General features: G+C 45.7%; 1 protein-coding gene across 2 annotated transcripts in view; it reads right to left on the bottom strand.

Moving 5' to 3' along the window:
• Positions 1-4,111: 4,111 nt before the first annotated feature.
• The window catches only part of ARTN (artemin), a 29,363-nt gene continuing 11,977 nt past the window's right edge, over positions 4,112-21,497 (bottom strand). The window contains exons 1-4 of one of the 2 annotated variants that reach the window (XM_042466244.1): positions 13,427-14,053; positions 7,667-7,761; positions 6,361-6,550; positions 4,112-6,007 (exon numbers count right to left, since the gene is read on the bottom strand). In XM_042466244.1, the coding sequence (XP_042322178.1) occupies positions 5,586-6,007; positions 6,361-6,550; positions 7,667-7,761; positions 13,427-13,538 (819 nt within the window). In that variant the 5' untranslated portion in view covers positions 13,539-14,053 and the 3' untranslated portion in view covers positions 4,112-5,585. Of the gene's footprint in view, positions 6,008-6,360; positions 6,551-7,666; positions 7,762-13,426; positions 14,054-21,497 lie in introns of those variants that run through there. The other variant, XM_042466245.1, reaches the window with a different exon arrangement.

Below are 21,497 nucleotides of genomic sequence, written 5' to 3'. Positions count from 1 at the left end.
GCCGGGCAGGGGGCCTCGCGAGACACCGGGGCTGTCCACCTTCAACGCCTGCCCTCCTATGTTTGCTTGTTTCTTTTCAGTTCAGGCGCTCGTAGACACCCCTTAATTCTTAAGGACCTATATTGTTGCTGCTGCGGCCGCCGCCGCCGCCGCGAAGCATCATGGGAGTTGTGGTTTTCACCACCAACGAGACTGAAGGGATTTTCTTTCGTTCGAGCATTGCGCCCCCTGGTGGAGGAAACGAGGAAGACATGACGCTCTTAATAGCGCCACTGTTGTTCCGCTGGCTGCCTTCCTGTTGCATTCGGGGCTTGTAGTTTTAGGGAGGTTGGGGGCATTTATAATTCTCAACCTGACCTGAGAGAGAGTTGCTACTAGGCCTCACTTGAACTATTCAGAATGCAATAAGAGGCAGCCAGAGCAGTAAAGTAATAACAATAATAACAACAACAATAATAATGTGGAATAGCAGCACTATAAAAGTGTAGTGAGGTATTCTTAAGGGGAAAATGCTCCCGTGAGGCTGGAAAGAGGAGACTATGGCCCTATTGGTTTATTTTATTTTGTTATTAATTAATTAATTGATTAATTTTGTTATTATTTTTTAAATTTATTTCATTAGTTTTCTATGCCGCCTTTCTCCCAGAAATTTTAAAAATATATATTATAATAAAATGATTAAAACATCACATAAAAACAATATAAAATTACAAACGTTAAAACCATGTTATAAAAAAACCCTATGATTACCCATTAAATAAAACCGTTTTTGCTTGCCAATGGCAGGCAATGTGGCTACACTGTTATTGCACTGTTGTTCTACTTTCACGGCTATGGGACAAAACATAGAAATAATCCAGTTTGAGACAGCTTTAACTACCCTGGATCGGTGCTAGGGAATCCTGGGAATTGTAGTTTATTGTGGCACCAGAGCTCTCTCTGACAGAGAAAGTTGAAAATGTCGCACAAAACTACACTCCCCAGAATTCCCCAAAGTGGTCTCAAACAGGATTATTTCTGCAGTCTTTTTTGGGCCTGGATGGCCTTGGACAGGTCACACTCTCTCAGCCTGAGGGGAAGGCAATGGCAAACCTCCTCTGAACCAGTCTTGCCACGAAAACCCATGATTGGATCACCTTAGGGTTGCCTTAAGTCAAAAACGACTTAAAGGCACGACACAACATCAACAGCACTGTAGTGCGATGTTGTATATATACAGTACAGGTTGAGTCTCCCTTTATCCAAAATACTTGGAACCAGAAATGTTTTCGATTTCTTGGAGATGGTGCCCAGGTCTAAACACGAACTTCATACATGTTATACACATACCCTGAAGGGAATTTTGTACATAATGTTTTAAATGATTTTGTGCATGAAACAAAGTTTGTGTACACTGAACCATTTGAAAACAAAGGGGTCCCTGTCTCAACCACCTGTTTGAACAACTTTAGCTTTTGGAGTATTTTGGATTTCAGGATAAAGGATGCTCAGCCTGAACTGAAATTGGTGCTTCGTTCATGGAGTCTGATGAAGAAACAGGAAGAACACAAGGGCTGCATCTACACTGCAGAAATAATACAGTTTGACACAGCCTTAACTGCCATGGGCTCAAATACTGTGAAATTCTGGGACAGGAAATTTTGTGAGACATTTAGCCTTCTCAGTCCCACCAAAAATTACAGTTCCCAGGATTCCATAGCACAGAGCCATAGCAGTTAAAGTGATGTTAAACTGGATTGTTTCTGCAGTGCATATGCAGTTTAGATAAAATAAAATGAACATTGTAGGCAATATAAAATAGCCAGAGCTGGCATGTTATTGGGCAGAGTGATGTAGCTGCTGGAGGTATAGGGGGCATATGAAGACGAGGACAAGGCTGCCATACTTTTAACAGTTGTGTAGTTGTATATTGCTTTTGTTTTGTTTTTTTGTATGTGAATATTATGATTTTGTTTTTTATTGCTGGGGCAGGGACAGGCGCTTGTGATTCATCATTTTCTGCTTCATGTGCCAAGATAACTTGGCTTGCTTTGGCTACTCTGCATTTTGAATAACTGGAAGATGGCATCTACTACTCTGGAGAAGGTAGCAAAAACATCTTGGGCCAGCTGCTGATGAACTTGATATTTTCAGTCAGTGGATAAAGGTGTTGAACTTCTTGCAGAGCAAGGCAGCCAGAAACTTGACCCATTTAACAACTGCATAGGTTTCCAGCTCTATACATCATCTTCAAACGATCCAAAACCCACATTAATATTGCCAGAGCCACACTGATGACAAGTGGATACAGGTAATTCTGCCAATTTTGGTCTATTTGTTTTTCTTCTTAAATAAAAGAGAGAAACTGAAACAGGTGATTAAATTCAAGGGGACACAAAGGTATATTTGTTTATATTAGCTTTACTCAAAGCTTTAGAAATCCTCAGTTCTCTATGGATGCACATTCTCTCAGAACACACCTATATTGTAGAACTAGTGGAGTTTAACATCACTTTAACTACCATGGCTCCATCCTATGGGATTTGTAGTTTTGCAAGGTACCAGCCTCACCTCCTCTGAAGAATCTTTCTAAGAAAACCCAATGATAAGCTCATTTTAGGGTTGCCATAAGTCAGAAACAACCTAAAGGCATACAAGAAGGCATGGGCACTCTTTGGCAGAGAAGGCTATAGAAGGATTCCATAGGATGGCACTAAAGCACTTAAGAGGTGTCAAACTGCATTATTTCTACAGTGTATCTTACCCTGGTGCTCTTTCCTTCCTATCCACCTTGGTGTTCTTTTTCACCATGTTTTGTTAATAGTACTGAAGAAACATTCCCATTAGCTTTCTGAACACGGAGTAGAGCAGATGTCCTTTGCCTGAAGTAACTTGTGAACGATCCAGAAGTGTTGCTCAGATTCCTGTTTAGGATAATAGTTCTGTCTCAGCTCACAATGCATTTTTGTAAATATGCTTTTGTGCCAGGTATTAAAATAATGACCTAGACAGAAAAGATGAGATGATCCATAAATTGTTCAGAGAAATCCACCAAATATTTCCACTATTATCCTATTCTAGACTCCTAAGAATGTTTTTCCAATCAGTCCCAAGTATAATTTAAATAAAAATGTCATCTGGTCATAAGTGGGTTGAAAGTCCTGGAGGAGCTGTCATCTTATATGCCTTTATACAGCTTAAGTCACATAGAAGAACTCTGTGGATTATGCAACATGCCACAAAATGCCCACAAAAATTGGACCATTTTTTTGCTGCTTCTTTTTTTGTAACCACCCACAATCTTCAAAAATGGCCCTGGAGAGGGGCTGCCTGTGCCCAGTGGGCCACACTTTGCTCATCCTGGTATAGAAGATGCCAGTATAAATGCTGTATAGGATACTTGTGTGGTGATGGTCAGCCCAGGATTTAACCGGAGTGTGGAAAAAGTAAGCTGTGAAGTGCAAACACCAATCATGAGAGACCCCCATACTCAAAGGGTAAATCCTAAAATACAGCTAAAATACTGTTTTGAAATAGATCATCTACCAGTGTTCATCTTTATGTGGATTGTAAAGCTAGTGGTTCTGAACCACTCATTCAAAATCAAGGCATTCTGAAATACTTTGAAATACAAGAGAGAGAGCTCATAATAATAAATTATTTCAGGGAAAATCCACCACCATCTACTAAGTGCAGAGAGAAAAGGAGAGCGTGACAGGGTTGGCAGATTGTTTTTCTCTGCTAATCAAAAAGTATCAGCACTTGGCTGCCCTGGTTGCACTACAGCACTACTTTTGAGTAATGTAATGATAACTGCTCATTTAACCATGTTCAAAACCGGGAAAGTGGAAAACATTGTCACTGAAACTGGATTCAACAAAACTGATATGATGTTAGAAATTAAGGCAACACATTCTAGGAATTTCAGAGAAAGGAAAGGCTCACAGAGTCTTTTTCTGCAATATGGAGTAACCTTTCATAATATTTCAATGGATACCCTGACACAGCATTTGACTTGCATTTTGCTGCAAGACCTATGTTTATGAACTAAGCTGATATGCATAATAGTCTTTCCTCCCTCCGGCACAGTAATATACACAAAGTCAATTTTGCACTGCCTCAGCAGGCTTTTATTGCTACAGGAAGTTGCTGCTGTACAAAAATAGAGTTTATCCAAATGCAAATAAAGGGTAGAGAATATAAAATCAGGAAAGGAGGAAGAGGAAATGCCTTTGCTTAGGCCAAGTGAGGGGGAAAGGACAAGGAGGTGCTGACTGCAGGCTGGGGCATAGCATCAGCATCTGCTTTAAATGTTGCCCCAGGCCCAATTCTCAGCATTATAAATAGGTACCACCAGAAATGAGTGGGGTGCAAACAAATAAATAAATAACTTAAGAGAATAAATAACTTTGTTCAGAAAGTGTCACTTCTAGGATGGATGGGCCCTGCTGGTACCAAGAGATGCCTGGCCTAGGAAATGGCAGGGACTGTTGTTGCTTCCAGAACCAGCCTGAAAAATGTGCAGTGGCCAAACTCCAAGTTGTTGCTGATGTAACAGGGAATGTCGCAAATTCAAATGTTAACACCATCATGGATTTATAGGAGAAGCCCTTTCTCTAGCTGTAGCTGGTTTGACTTTGCATTAGAAAATCAGACTTCTCCAGCTATTCTTACTGAGCTCCTCCGCATTGCCCAGACTCTATATTCCACCTGCTGCAGGCTTGTTCTCTCCAGGAGAAGCTCCCTAACTAGATAAAAGACTCTAAGCAGGCAGAAAGTCCAGAAATCAGGAAAGTGCGCCATTTGGTTCTCAATCAGTATACTGGCTATTCTAGCACAGGACTAATGGAAGTAGCAATCACTGAGTCTCCAGAAAACAGAGGAGGTATAGAAGAACAACTGTAGGCTGACCCTGAAACCTCTACTAATGGTTGCAAAACTGGCCTTTATGTGCAACTACATCTTCTTCTTCACGGAAATAGACCAAGCTGCTAGGGAAAATTGAGGTTGCCGCTATGGAGAAGAAGTGGGGAGAGGATGTGTGTTGCAGCTGATGCAGCTGGGTGACCCTAGTAAGCAGCCTTTTTCTTTAAGCTGGCTAGAGAAGGACTAGTGATAAGGAGGGGCACTTAAAGAGCTACCCATTAGCACCACAGTTCTTTCTGTTGACATCCCTGCCCACTTATCCTTTGATAAGGTTTGGGCAATTCCAGTCATGTCTCTCTACTGAAAGAGGAGACTCGATGTGTGAGTAAATTCACAACACTGTTGACAGACCGAACGAGATCCACCCAGAGTGAGGCTTGTTGCTGACCTCATTGGCTTGGCTGAGCTTTGTCCCACCATCTTGTTGCAAGCATGAAGACGACACTGTAAAGATGTCCAGCATGTATGCCTGTAAGGCCTAGACCCATTTGAGTCAAGAATGCTCCTCTCCAACTTATTGTTCACGTGCTGCTTCTATTTGGTCTGGCAAGCCACATCACAGACTGTGTATCTCCTTGTCCCAAGAACCACAGACAGGGAGGGCTCTTGGCAGGCCTGCAATGGGAGCAGGAATACCTGTCACCACAGTGACACCGTGAGCTCTGGGCAGACAGCACACCTCAGCCCACACAGCCACACTCTGCTGCCGAGACTTGGCTCACTGTCTTCCAGGCATTGCGCACATCCATGAAGGAAAAGTCCTCATACTTGGTGGGCCGACAGCATGGATGGGAGGAGGGGTGGTCATGAGGCCCAGGCACGATGGCACGTTGCTGCAGCAGGCTACTCAAGGTGAGGTCATAATTTGTGCGGGCTCGATGGCAGGACCCGCTGCAGTACTTGAACTTCACAATCTCATCCGACTCAAAGCCAAGTCCCAAATCCCGCACCTTCACCCTCAGGCTGTGCAGGCGGCAGTTGCGGCTGCGGTTCCCACGCCCAGCCTTCCTGGATCCTTTCCGGACTTTGGTGGCACCCTCTGGAGAACGTTCAGCCCTGAGTAGTTCTGAGGCACTGGACCCTTGTATGGTCATGTTTTCCCCTAAAGGAGATAGAAAAAAGTGAGTCACAAGAGAAGAGAAAGCACAAGCAGACTGCAAGGACCCATGAAATAAGGAAAAGGGATGATCCATGAATTAGGCATATATCTGCTCCTTCAGACCATGTTATCTGCCCCAGAGCCAATGAGCACAAATAAGATAAGAAATAAGATAGCACAGATAAGATATCTGTCCTCCCTTTCAAATTAATAGTTGCCTGGCTCCAGTGACGGGTAAATTACAGAAGTGGAGCATCAGACAAGAGAGAAAGTGTACTGGAGACTTGGCCTGAGGATCCCAATAAAAGAAGTGTAGTCTCTCAACCACTTTCTCTGGGGACATGCTAAGTTCCTACCATGCCAGTAGTTCCATGCACCCCAGGATGGGGCTTCCTTGCTGTTTTCCTCCATGAGGGCAGGGCTGGCAGTGTCCATGCTTCCAGGTGTTGCTCCCAATGTCTGATTATGATGCCAGGTCTGGGGGGTTGCCATGACTGCCCCGGCAAAGAGTGACAACAGAGTGAGTGTACCCCACAACCCCGGCTCCTAGAAAAAAGCAAATGGCGCATTCTAGTAAGTATGGTCAAAACCAGTGAGACACAGACATTTAGAGGGCCCTTCTAGAAATAAATGAGAGTAGAGTAAAGTCATGATGCAAAAACACTAGCATCTCAGGGCCAGTTCACATGCCTTCTCTCATGAGCATCTTCTGTGCTGGAAAGTACATGTCAGTCACATGAACTTTGTTACATATAAAGATGACAATGGAGTTTGTCCCATCACATGTACAGTGATAAGCAGAACATGGAAATGCTGCTCTTTTTTAGACTACAATTCCTAGAATTCCCAAACCAGCATAGATAGTGGCCACGGCAGCAACAAAGTCAACACATCTATGGTAAGTTCATGGTTTTGACCTATACAGCTTTTGACCTAATAACTTGGGTCCAGGTTATTTGAAGGATTGTATCTCCCTTTATGAACTCATTACAGTTCTAATATCATACAGATACATCTCTCTGTCCCGCTACCCTCTCAAGCTTATTTGGTGGGAACAAAGGAGAGAGCCTTCTCAGTGGTTGCTCCCAGATTTTGGAACTCCCTCCTAAAGATGCCAGGATGGCCTCATCCCTGATCTCCTTTTTGTAGCAAATAAACACATTTTTGTGCCATCAGGCTTTTTCAAACTTATGATAGTTGGGCTATGCGATTCAGATTTTAAGGTTTGTATACAGACTTTAATATGTTCAATGTTTTTAATTGTTTTTAAATGTTATATTTATACTTTTTAAACGTGTTTGCATTATTTTAAGTTTGTTGTTAGCTGCCTTGAGCCCCTGTATCGGGACTCAAATTTTTTAAGCTCTAAGGCAGGACATACATTAAAAAATAATAAAATAAAACAATCATGTAATTATTGCAATGTGCAAGTAAAATGCCCTGTGCAGTGGATGGCCCTGTGACAGATGGATCCTAGGAGGGCAGAGGCTGGGCTAACAGTGAGAAGTAAAATGCCAGACCAAAGAAGAGTGATGTAAAAGGAGAGACCCCATTCCATTTTTCATACTTTGGAGGAAGGTGGAGTCTTCTCTGAGGCACTCTTGCTGTCCATTGTAGCTAGTGTTCCTGTGTCAAGAAAATTCCCCAGCAAGACTGACTCACCCAGTAATGTACTTGATGGGCAGGCAAACTCCTGTAGGCAGAGGGAGAACTGTCTGATCTGTGTCTTGGCCCCTCCACTCTCCACTCCATCCTATCTGCAACACAAAGACACAGTTCAGGAACTAGAGCTCACTTAGTTGGTAGAGTAGCCTAATTTCTGTTTCAACAGCTTACTAGGGGAATCATCAACTTTGCCCTTCTCTGAACCTCTGAGCATTCCTTCTTTCCTGCTCTGAAATTATCTAGATAAATGAACCAGTTCAACTAAATAAAAGCAGCCACTCAAACAGAAATCTCAGAGCTTGGAAATATAACTCTTTTGGACAACTCCTAGAATCCCCCAGCCAGCATAGCCAGTGGACATGCTAGCTGGGAAGTCCTGGTGGTTGCAGTTAACAAAAAATTACTTTTCAGAGTTCTCTACAAGATAAGGGTGTTTTTCTTTGTTTGCTTTTGGTTTGGTCTGGTCTTTTGGACACAACAGTTTTGCATGTAGGCATCTGGCATGGGCTTTTCACATGATCTCACATGGTGGGCTGGTAGTTTTGAATGTACCTGGGACCACTATCTTATTTGGGTTCATTGTCTCAACTGTTTATTTCCTGGAAACTTGCTGCAGACTAGCACTAGTCCATAGACTGCTACTTTGAATAGCAATGTTCTAACAGGTTCCTTGGTATGTGTTTGTAAAAGGAATGGGCTGGCATGTATAGGACACGCCAAGGCTCTGTTCTGTCTCTGGGCATGCTAAGGAACATATTTTTAAAAGCAGTTTCTTGTGCATCACCTAAGAGCATCAGCATGCACAACGAGAAGCTTTCTTGGAACAAGGGGGGGAGGGTTGATGGGATGAAAGAGAATCCCAGGGACAATAGAGCTTCCTGACTAACTCCAACTCTGATAAGATCCAGTTTATGAAATAATAACCCAAAGCATTTCACACTTAAAGTGGTACATACACAAAGTCTCTGGCACATTTGTAAGAGTTTCCATAGCTAAAGAAGAACTAATAATAAGAATGAGTGCTTCTATGTTGGGCCTCTCTGCGCTTGTTGTTGTTGTGTACCATCAAGTTGTTTCTGGCTTATGGTGACCTTTGGGCAAACCTATCGTAGGGTTTTCTTGGCAAGATTTGTTCAGAGGTGGGTTGCCTTAGCTTTCCTCTGAGGGTAAGAAAGTGTGACTTCCCCAAGGTCGCACAATAGGTTTCCATGGATGAGTGGGGATTCAAATACTTGTCTCTAGAGTCCAACACTCAAACCACTACACCATGCTCCCTCTCTTTCTGTTTCTCAGTGTGTAGCTACCATGATTTAGATGATCTCAGCAGTTCTCCTTTTCCACAGGACATTTTGTCTCCTTGTGATGAAGTTTTAAAATTGTTGAACTGGAACCACCTGTACTCTGCAAAGTATCTATAACTAGATAGATACCAAAATGCATACCCACCACCTTCAGCTCTTAGCACTCACTTAGTGAGCATTATCAGAGAAATAATATATTCACACATTTTAAAATTTGCAACATACAGTATATATCGCACCTTTTGCTCCAATAAACTCAAATTGGCATCCAAGGATTTCCTCCTTCCGATATTATCCTTACAACAACCTTCTAAGGTAGGTCACACTAAGAAAGAGAGTGGCTGACCCACAAGGCCATCCTGTGAATTTTGTGATTTAGGAGTTTATCACATGGGAGGGAATCGGCCAAATCCCATGCAGAAATGGGATTTAAATCCACAAAAACTGGATTGTTTTCAGACACATTGACCATTAATCCAAAATTAACCCACACAGAAAGTGGACAAAATCACTCGCTTTTTATTTTCAGAATTTTCCTGACAGTAAAAAGCGGCTGATTTTGTCCACTTCATGTGCAGGTTAATGTCAGATTAATGCTCAATGCGCCTGATGTGTCTGAAAATGATCCCGCTTTTGCGGGATATTCCAGGAATTTAAATCCAGTCTCTGCGTGGGATTTGGGCACTTAGCCTCCTATATGATAAACTCCCTAGTGCGGATCTCCCATGTCCCAGCTGAATGCTGTAAACCACATTAAATATTTCTTCTACATCCCTTCAAGGTGCCTAGGAAAGAGGATCACTTTTTTTGAGGAATCGCACTAAGTGAAACTCTACTTGGACTACATTCTGCCCTCATATCACACTCTGATCTGTGGTTTCATGGGACAGTTCCCCAGAGAGCAATACAGAGACAAGGCAGTGCTCTGGAGAGGCTGGAAGCAGAGACTCACAGAAGAGACACTAAATCCTGTTGATGCCTGATAAAAGTGACCCACAACACTCCAGAGCCTGGGTCATGTCCTAGAACTTGGTCTACTTTTGAACAGATTTGCTTTTGACTTGACAGGATTGATCTCCCTACATCCCACCTTCAGTTTTCAAAAACGTGCATTTTTACAGGTTCCCACAAGATGGCAACACAGAACTAGAAATTTGTTGATTCCTACACTGACCACACACAAGAGACAGGGAGACTGGAGACCAGTGACCCATCCGAGTGGCTGGGAGAGAGATCCTGATTCTCTAGACTCAGAGACGGAAGAATCAAAAGTGATTCAGAGTTACAACAGATGCTTGGAATGCCTTCTTGTTTCCTCTAAGCTACCTGTAAAAATGGTAGGCTTCTTAATGAAACTGAAGGGACTTCAGCTCTAGGATGTCCCTATCTGTCCTAACATCGTCTGCCTGTAGAACAGGAATGGGCAACGTGAGGCCCTAGGGCTGCATGGGGGCCTCAGTGTAATCTCATATAGGCCTCAGTCTAATTTCAGAAGCCAGCTGCAAGTGACTGGTCACGCTGCTGCAGGAGAGATCTTTCTCTTCCCTAGAAGCTCCCTTGGTGAGGAGTGTGTGACAGATAAAAAGCATGTATGGTAAATAAAAAGAGAGAAAGGGGATGCGCTTCAGTCCCACCCACCACCAACACGAGGACCTCAACAATTGACCCACAAGGGAATATTGCTTTTGGGGGCTGGGGGAGAAGGCGACTTGCTCCTGCAGATAGTTACAGAACAGATAGTTTTCCCCACTTCTTTTCGTTTTTTCCAATTGGATCCAGAGTCCCAGGCACATCCCAGGAGATGCGAATGGATGCCAAAATTCAGACTGCTCTTTACTTTCATGATCTGCCAGCCAGGCAGAAAGCACATCAGAGTCCCCAGCCATAAAAAAACTGAGACGCTATTGACGTTTGCTTCCCTATCTGACAAATTAGTACTAAGCAATCACCAATTGGTTGTAAAGCTTTTGGGAATAATCAGCTTTCAGTAACTATTCCGGAAGCTTCAGACAAAGAAATGTTTTACTTTTCCCAAGACCTTTGGTTGGAGCTGCGGCTCCACTGACTTTTACACATAAGCCATTTGGCCATAATTAGATTCATGTGTCTCAGTGGAAATTTTGGAGAACCAGGTCCGAATTGGCATCACTACATAAGAGTAGGGAATGCTGCATCAATTCCCAGAAAAAAAATCTGAATGCACCATGAGTGAGATCTTCAGAATGGGTTGGTAGACTCCTCAGATGAAACGGGAGAGGAGGGCCGAGTCAGAAGGACCACACTGGTCCTCTGAGGCTCACTGCCAAAGGCTTGCACTTACTGTGTGCTTGAAGAACTGGGAAATGGCAGCCTCTCCTGTTGCATTACCCAGCTGTTGTTTCACTTCAGAGCTGAGGGGCTGAGTGTGCATCATTCATCAGTCAGGGAGGGATGTTGAGGACGGGCTTTGTGAGAGCGAAATAGGCAGGCACAGCAGAATGACCTTGTCATCATTTGCTAAACCCACCAAATGGTGAATGGTAAGGAGGAGCACACTCTTGATCAAAGCAGTTCATGGATCAAGCTATTTTCAAGAGGATGCTGGTATCTCAAGGTATTCTGAGTCCCTCAAGCATACCTCCAGGATGAATGAATACACACTGGGGCAAGAGGAGAGAATTTCCCCCTTAAGGGTGACTTAAACTGTCATCACAAGCTGAAGGGGTAGTAGCTCTAAGGCAGTCTGTTGCAGAGCTCCAGGAATTTGTGCAGGAAGATTCCCCGATGTTTACTTTCCAAAACAGATTGCTGTTGGCAAGAAAGCCTTCCTTGAATCTGGGGACCAGCCTCTACTGCCATCAGACTGCAAAGCATCTCTGCACATGCAGCCTCAGGAACACAAGCCAAGCTGTGAATTTTGGGAGCTCCTCTCTTGGCCAACCATCTTACTAGTGGAACAACCCAACATGCCTGTTTTGTTTACAAGGAGCACAGCCTAAAATCCCCACCCAGACGCAGTGAGCAAACTGGCTATTAAGGCAGGATTTGCAACCTGATGCCACTGTTACTCCTGAATAGCACCCCAAACAATGCTTAAGCAGAAGTAATCTGCCAGGGAGCAATGGAGGGGTCACTCCAGAACAGGCACTACTAAGGACGAATGGTTCTGCCTGCTCCAGAAGTGGTGGCAACTGGGAGAGAAATTTGCAGAGCAATCCTAGGCATGTTTATCCAGAAAGAAATCTTGCTGTCTTTAGGGATGCTTATTCCCAGGTAAGAGCGATGCAACAGAACTGCAGCTTCCAAAGTCCCTCAAGCTAGGAGTTTGCCAAGAAGAAGAGAAGGTTAAGAGGAGATGGGATAGCCTTCTTTAAATATTTGAAGGGATTTCATATTGAGGATAGATCAAGCTTGTTTTCTGCTGCTCCAGAGACTAGACATGGAGCAGTGGATGCAAAGGCCAGGAAAATATTCCACTACAACATTAGGAGGAACTTCCTGATGGAAAAAGCTGTCCGACGACCGTGGAACACACTCTTTCCTCGGAGTGTAATGGGTCTCCTTCCTTGGAGGTCTTTAAACAGAGGCTGGATGGCCATCTGTCAGGGATGCTTTGATTGTGAATTCCTGCATGGCAGAATGGGGTCAGACCAGATGGCCTTGGATCTCTTCCGACTCCATGATTCTAAGAACTGTTTGGAATAGGTTCTCTCCCTTTTGAGCCTTGGCAGATCATGTCCTGAGTGCAGGAATAACCAGAGGAAAGGCTTGCCTGGTGAGTCCGCCCTGAAAGCACCATGAAGCTTGGAAGAAATCTGGATGAGAGCCTGGAGATGTAGAGAGGAGTTTGGAGCACCCTCCTGGCCTCCGGGGAGAGAGAAGAAGGAAGCCCTGAGCCAGGACTGTGGGGAGCCCTTTCCACACAGGACCCGTGTCCCCTCTTCAGTTGCCACCTCTCTCCGTTATTCTCTCCTTGTTGTTGTTGTTGTTGCTGCTGCTGTTAAGTGCCTTCAACTCCTTCCTCTCACGTACGGTGACCCTCGCTGGGTTTTCTTGCCAAGTTCCATCCAAGGGGGTTTGCCCTTGCTGTCCTCCGAGGCTGAGAGAGTGTGACTTTGTCCAAGTGGGTCTCCATGGCTGAGCAGAGACTCCAGTCTCCTAGTCCAATGCTGAAACCACTAGACCACTATAATACCATGCACTTGAGGGAGCAGACTGGAGTCTAGGGAAGCTCCTGCTGCCAACTTCATTCTTTCAGTCAGTCTCAACTTGGCTATGGAATTCTGGGAGTTGGGAGTTTGTTGTCTGCTCCGCTCCGGGCCCACAACAAACTCCAACTCCCAGAATTCCATAGCAAAGAGCCAGAGAAAGAGTTAAAGCGGGGCCAAAGCGGGTTATTTCTCCAGTGTGGCTGCAGTCTACTTCCTCCGCTGCCTTCGCCCAGGGTTTCCCTTTGCCCCAAGACAGAGCCACTCACCGCCCGCTGCTCTTTCTCCTCCGCGGGGCCCATGCTGCGGCTCCTCCGAGGAAGAGGAGGAGGAGGCTCCCGGGCGGGAAGCGCCTCCCTCTGCCCTCCGGGGACCGGGCATCGGGCCCTCCGCTCCCCCAGGGAGCCCGGCTTTGCCCCCGGAGGAGAAGGGAGGAGGCGGCGGCGCCCGGGCTCCGGAGAGGGCTGCCGTCCCTCAGTGCCTCTCCTGCTCCCGATGCTGCTGCTGCTGCTGCTGCTGCTTCTTGTTCCCTGAGGGAGGACCTCCTGGGACTGGCTCCTGGACGGAGGAGGAGGAGGAGGAGGAGGGATGGAGGGATGCGGGGCCCCTGGGCAGCCCTCCCTGGCCACGGCTAGCCATGCTCCCTGGCCGGGATTCTGGGGCGTCCTCCTGGACAGAAGAGGAGGACAGGAGGACCCAGCCCAGGCTGCCTCTTGGTGCCCAGCAGAAAGGGGAAGAAGCCCATGCTTCCTGGCATGGAGGCCGTGTCCTGGCTGCTCCTCCGGGGCTTACCTTGCGGGGGCTGCTGGCGTGGGGCTGGGCCGGAGGGCTTCCCCGGAGCCCCAGGAGGGCTGGCTGGCTCCTTCCCCGGAGGGAGCCCGGCGGGGCCTCAGGGCAGCCTCCCCGGGGCGGGAAGAGGGCAGGGGGCCGGCCGCCAGCGCCTCCGCCTCCGCCCCACCGAGAAGACCGCGCAGCCATGGCCTCCGGAGCCCCGCCGGCCAGCCCCGCTCCCTCCTCCTCCCCCGGGAGCCCGGCCCCTCGCAGGCCCCAGAAGCAGAGCCAGGGCCAGAGGCAGAGGCAGCAAGAGAGCCGGAGCCAGAGGGAGAGCCAGAGCCCCACCGGAGCCCCGCACCCTCCGGGCCCCAGGGCCCTCCGACGGCATCTCAGCCCCTCTTCCTGGAAGGCCTGCCCCCTCAGGGCCCGGGGGGGGGAGGGCAGACCGAGCCAGGTGTGGCCCGAAGGGGCTTCCAGCCCTCGCTCCTCCAACCTCTGCCTCTGGGCAGAATGCAGCCTGTTTCCATGTCAATGCTGGAAGAGGTGGAGGGGGAACTAGGGGCTGAGGCGCCCGAGGTTAGAAAGAAAACACTCTGACATGATGGTCTTTAAAAACATCACATCTTTACCATTTATGAAAGTATTCCTATGTAAATGCATTTAGCTTTTGGGAACAATATGGTGGTTGTAAGGTCTGATCTCAATTTTGCCAGGAGAACCAAAGACACAACTTTACCATTACGTTCAGTGATAGATGGGAATTACGATGGATGAGTAACATTAGAATGGGGCGCTTCAGGCGGAGGAGGCCAATAGGGCAGCTGAGACCATGAGCTCCTGCCCCGGGTGACACTGACCCCAGTGAGGCCATTGGGACCAGCATGGCCCTGGGAGCCCTGCTCAGCATCATCATCTGCTGCTGCTGAGGGCCTTCAAGACTTCTGGCAACCAACCAAACCATTTTCAACGTAACAGGGCATTTTTCTTGAAAACAGGACACAACTGACACTTATATTCAAATGACAGGATGGTCTGAAAATATGAAGAAAAAACGGTTCCGTCCCAATTAAAATGGTACGTATGGTTAGCTTAGATAACATCCAAAAAACCCAAACAGAGATTCCTTTATTGGACCAACCCAAATGCATATGGTAGATGTTGCAGCCTTTCGAAGCTCCAGGGGCTTCTTCCTCAGGCCAAGGGGTTCGAAAGGATACTAGAGAGGAAGACGTCAGGGAAGCTTGTGCTTTTGGGTTGGCCCAATAACTGTATCCCTGTTTGGCAGATTTTGGATGGTACTGTTTTTTGGTACAGTTTTTGGGTAGATGGCCAACATGGCTATCCCTGGATATGTTCACTGGAAGCCATGAGAGCTGTGGGAAGAGCCCTGGGAGATGAAACGGGGGGCTCCCAAGGCATTGGGGCAGAGGGACCAGACCTCCTCCTTTTTCAAGACCTTCTTTCCAGGAGGAGTTCCAAAATGTCCTCCCTTTGGAGCATAACTTAAGTAGTCTTCGCTTACATTCCTAGGAGTGCTTTAGGCTTTTTCTTTGGTCATGTCCTCCATTTTTCTGGAAGGTCCCACCTCTTGCGGTGCCTTGTCCTCCTTTCTGGGTGCATCAGGGTGACCAGATGTCCCACTGGCAAAGGAGGACAGAGGCATAGTGAAATGGAGGACGTTCAAAAACAACGTAGGGCATTTTAACTTTGTATGTTTTAAATTTTATATTTGTAATTTTTATATTTTTACGATTTTAATTGTACACTTTTAACTGCTGTGTTTTATGTATGTTAGTTACCTTGGGTCTCACTTTGGGAGAAAGGCAGGATAATAAATAAATAAATAAATAAATAAATAAATAAAACACTGATATAAATATCAATTCAGGCTTCTTAGTCATGCTAAATGGAACATGTATAAGAAATGGAAAAAAGGCACAATTACTCAACACCTTCTTTGCCTCAGTCTTCTCAGAAAAGGCAAAGGGTGCTCAACCTGAGGATAATGGAGCAGAGGACAGGATAGGGGAATTTCAGCACAGAATAAGTAAAGAGATAGTAGAGGAACACCTTATTAATCTAAATGAATTTAAGTCTCCGGGACCAGATGAACTCCATCCAAGGGTATTAAAAGAACTGGCAAATGTAATATCAGAGCCATTGGCAATAATCTTTGAAAACTCCTGGAAAACAGGAGAGATCCCAGCAGACTGGAGGAGGGCAAACATTGTCCCCATCTTCAAAAAGGGGAAAAAAGAGGATCCCAACAATTATCGTCCAGTTAGTCTGACATCAGTACTAGGAAAGATTCTGGAGCAGATCATTAAACAGAGAGTCTGTGAACATCTAGAAGGCAATGCCATAATCACAAAAAGTCAACATGGGTTTCAGAGAAACAAGTCATGCCAGACAAACCTGATCTCTTTCTTTGATAAAATTACCAGCTTGTTAGATAAAGGGAATGCTGTGGATATAGTATATCTTGATTTCTGTAAGGCCTTTGACAAAGTTCCCCATGACATTCTTGCAAACAAACTTGTAAAATGTGGGCTACACAAGGTAACTGTTATATGGATTTGTAACTGGTTGACCGGCCGAACCCAAAGGGTGCTCAACAATGGCTCCTTTTTCATCCTGGAGGGAAGTGACCGGGGGGGGTGGGGTCCACAGGGCCTCTGTCCCTGGGCCCAGTGCTATTCAACATCTTTATCAATGACTTGGATGAAAGAATAGGGAGCATACTTATCAAACTTGCAGATGACACCAAATTAGGAGGAATAGTTAATACTCCAGAGGACAGGACCAACATTCAAAATGATCTGAATAGACTAGAAAGCTAGGCCAAAGCTAACAAAATGAAATTCAACACGGAGAAATGTAAGGTACTGCACTTAGGGCAGAACAATGAAATACACAGATATAGGATGGGGGACACCTGACTGAATGAAACTACATGTGAAAGGGATCTGGGAGTCCAAGTAGATCATAAGTTGAACATGAGTCAACAGTGTGATGCGGCAGCTAAAAAGGCCAATGCAATTTTAGGCTGCATCAATAAAAGTATAGTGTCTAGATCAAGAGAAGTAATAGTGCCACTGTATTCTGCTCTGGTCAGGCCCCACCTGGAATATTGTGTCCAGTTCTGGGCACCACAATTCAAAAAGGACATTAAGAAACTGGAGCGTGTCCAAAGGAGGGCGACTAAAATGGTGAAAGGTCTGGAAACCTTGCCCTATGAGGAACGACTCAGGGAGCTGGGGATGTTTAGCCTGGAGAAGAGAAGGTTAAGAGGTGATATGATAGCCCTGTTTAAATATTTGAAAGGATGTCACATTGAGGAGGGAGCAAGCTTGTTTTCTGCTGCTCCAGAGAACAGGACCCAGAACAATGGATGCAAGCTCCAGGAAAAGAGATTCCACCTCAACATTAGGAGGAACTACTGACAGTAAGGGCTGTTCGACAGTGGAACACACTTCTCCCTCGGAGTGTAGTGGAGTCTCCTTCCTTGGAGGTCTTTAAGCAAAGGCTAGATGGCCATCTGCTGGGGATGCTTTGATTTGGATTTCCTGCATGGCAGAATGGGGTTGGACTGGATGGCCCTTGCGGTCTCTTCCAACTCTATGATTCTATGATTCTATGCTCCAAATGGAGGACATTTTGGAATGCCACCTGGACAGAAGGTTGAAATATAAGAGAGGTCCTGGGAAAGGAGGGGGGTCTCTGGTCACCTTGCAGAAGGACTCCTCTTGGCGGACCTGCCTCCTCTTTCTGGGAGGAATGATCTCATCCCAGGGAAAATTTAAAAATTTAAAATTTTAACAATTTAAAAATCTGGGGGCTCTCCTTTTCCCTCCCACCAAACCTCATCCCACTCACACTTCAGCATTTAAAGGAATGCAAGAGAACACCACACACCATTTCTGACAAAAGGCAGAGAATTTTAAGCACCCCTCCCAAAATTGCAAATTCCAGGATTCCACAGAATGTTGCCATGACAATAAAAGCAGATTCATAGTGCTACAGTTATGCAGTGTGAAAGGGCCCCTGATGGTCATTTGTTTGATGACAAGACTCTCAGTACATCTGCTGGGGTTTGGTTTCAAGACACACACCCCCCCATAACAAAATCAGGAAATGCTCAATCTCATTATATACAATGTCATAGTAAAATGGTGTCCCTTGAACTGTAAGAGCAGATTCCATGGAGGGCCAACTGTATTTAGTTAGGCTGGTATTCTGAACACAATCCCTGTATTGAGTTCTACTCAAAGCCTAATCAGCCTGGAAGAACTTCTCAGAGTGTAACACTCAGCTGGCATAGTTCCTGTGAACCAAGGATTACACAGCATTGCAATGAGTTGGCTGAGTAGGGTTTCATGGAGGAAGAGGGTATTGATGAAGTGGAATAATAGAAAATAGTAATATCTCTTGAGCCTGGGATTATGTCCCCCCCCTCCCAGCCACATCCATATCCACAGAACGGGAACAGGCATGGTAGAATAGAGACTCCAGGTGGCACTCCTAATTTTAGGGCATCTTCTCTAGGGCTGTTCCACTGAAGCACTGGGAGGAAGAAGTCATGCAGAGTAAACCCATTCATATGTGCCTGCTGCCTGGCTGGTGCAGAACTGGAAATTGCTTTCCTCATTTCCTTACTCTGGGCATCTTTATTCACCCAACAATGCCCAAGCCTCCCAAGGCTATTGCACCATGACAGCAACTAGTCAGCCGCCTTCGCTGATGGACCTTCCTATGGTGCTGGTGCCTGAACAGTGGATCACAGACTCAGTCTTGACCCAGTAGATTGTAGTATGATAGGCTCTGTCCACTTCCACTCTTGCCTGGTAAAAGTGATTCCAGTTCCTAGTTCCAAGTCCTTGGGGATGCAGGTGTTCAGAGATGGGGCTGCTAAGACATTGGGAGTGTCAGAGCACTGTGGTTTGCTGAACAGAAGCCAGACCACTTTGCAAAAAAAGGACATCATTATTTCTTCAGGGACCCCAGGCAATCATACTGAGTATACTCAGTTCCCATCCATGTCATCAGAAGGAAGCAATGTAGCTGTGGCACTGAGATTTTCCTTTTCCTTTAGTTGTCTGCACCCTCTCCTTACAGTTTTAAAAAGTCAGCTCACTCATCCATTTAGGTCAATGCTGACTTCACTAAGGATGGTCAACTTTGGCTGATCTAGGAATCAATTTTGACTTCCTCTCCAGAAGGCACTGAGGCCACTCCTTCACTGAAAAAGTGGTGCAAGGGTGTGTACAACATCTGGTACCCACCCCAGTCTACACTGACTGGCAGCAGCATTCTGAATTCAAACAGAATCTTTCCCAGATGCCAGGGAATGAACCTGGGGCACTTTGAACATGAAGTAGGTGCCCTCCCATTCCAGAGCCCTTTCTTCCTGGATTAGAGCTGCAAGAACAATTGCTACTGGAATTCCCCACCTGCCCCATGAACCTCCCTCCCCACACTCAAGGGATCATGGATTAACTAACACCCACATAGCTGCTGGGGGGATGCCATACTAATCACCTTGTGGGCACCTGTCCCAGTTCTTACCTCCAGCTCTCTGTCCCACTGGGCTTCTCCCAACTGCCGGAGAGAGGCTGCTGTGGGTCAGCAGGACCCCCCTTGGACCATGGTGGGGTGGCTTTCCCCACCTGGAGGTCTTGCAAGGGAATGCATCCCAGTGTCTTTCAGTTTCCCCACAACCAGGCAGCTGTCAAGGGTATCCGTGTGCATCCACTTCTGATATCCCCTCCCCTTGTCGGCCTGCTGCTGCTGCTGCTGGACATAAGCCCCTTTGCTTGGTTTCTTGCTGGCTGTGCTTGCCCTCAGCTGCTCTCTCTTGCCTCTAATTAGCTCTTCCAATGGAGTGAGCCAAGTGGGGTGCTGCTCTTGGCACAGGATCTGAACTGGCATCACTTGACACATTGCCAACTCAATCTCCTTGGGCTTATACAAGAATTCTTTGCTCTGGAGAGGAACTGGACACTCATTAGTGATTTCCAGTCCTAGACTCCTGCGAATGGGCCTGGGGATATGCCTGCCCACCCACTCCTCCACCCCGGGCCTGCTATATATAGGGCAAGCATTATTTACTCTTAGCTGCATAGGATCTTACCCCTGAGCACATTCCCTTAAACCCATTAGGATTATCCTGTATGACAGCTCCATTTCGTTAAAAGTGTAGCCACTCCTCCCTTGCTTACACTTGCCATGAAGAGATCTTAAGGCTTATAGCTGCAAGTAAACCACTAACTAAAACAGTCCACTTCACAGCCATGTCCGTGAGATTGTGCTTTAAAGAACTGGCATTAAGACTCATGCTGAATTTTAGTAGCTAAACGTAGTCTCAGTCTCATAGAGGATCTGGTGTCGTCACCCGACTGTGTTGGTTTTGAGTGAGAAGGGTTGAGTTCTTGCTTCCCCTGCACCAGAACTAGGCATAGTTCTTTCTATGTGCAACTGGAAAGTTAAAACTAAGGACCAAGGCATCCTTATTTTGCCATTTGCATAGCAGAGAAATGGCTAAATTCATTTCATAGCTTTCCAATTACAAGCTCAGCTTGTCCCTGTAGTTTAATTTAGAAGAATGTTTATTGTTTTGTTTATATGTCACAATATGATTAATTTATTGCATATTTACTCAAAAGTAAATCCTACTCATTTTACTTTTATTTTTTGACTCTTCCCCTCCCTAAACTGTTTCCATTCAAATTAGCCTTTAAAAAAAAGAAAGAAAGAAATATTTAAAAACTGGTGCAAGTGTTTGCTTGTTTTCATTTTCCATTCACACATGCCTTTTAGAATATGAACCTGCACACAGGACCATCTGCATACTACCCGTATTTTCCGGCATATAAGACGACTGGGCGTATAAGAAGACCCCCAACTTTTTCAGTTAAAATATAGAGTTTAGGATATACTCGCCGTATAAGACTACCTCTCTTCCGATGCACACCAAATAAAAATTAAAAAAACATCAGATTTGATTTCAATAAGGTAATTTTAATTCAAATGCTTATGACATGCAGGTACTTAGCAGGAAAACGTGTTGTATACAAAGCCTGCTTGGATTGGTCAGCTCTCCCTGTCTGCCCAGCCCTCCCTGTCTCCAAGATTTTCTTCTACTGTACTTGTACAGCGCTGCCCTTGCTGCTTTCATATGGTCACCACATAGGGAGGGGATGCAGCCGCGGCTGTTTTTGAGCTCCCCCCACCATATGCGGCAACCGCAGATTCTCCAGTCCAGCACCTGCCCTATAAGACGACACCTGGCGTATAAGACGACCCCTGACTTTTGAGAAGATTTTCCTGGGTTAAAAAGTAGTCTTATATGCCAGAAAATACAGTAGTTTTCACTGTAGTATATTCTGGGTTATTTAAACAACAACAACTTCTTCTTCGTATTACTACTACTGCTACTACCACAACTACAGAAAAATATCAGGAGAAGCAAAAGTCAAAAAGATCACTCACGGTGATGCTGCTCTCAGCTGAATGTGATGAGTCACAATTGTACTTAAGCCGACCCAAATTTCCAGGTCTTTTAATGGT

Source organism: Sceloporus undulatus, chromosome 4, assembly GCF_019175285.1.
Source record: "Sceloporus undulatus isolate JIND9_A2432 ecotype Alabama chromosome 4, SceUnd_v1.1, whole genome shotgun sequence".
Lineage (NCBI taxonomy): Eukaryota > Metazoa > Chordata > Lepidosauria > Squamata > Phrynosomatidae > Sceloporus > Sceloporus undulatus.
The sequence above is the reverse complement of the archived record's forward strand: the minus strand, read 5'-3'. Positions and strand labels throughout refer to the sequence as shown.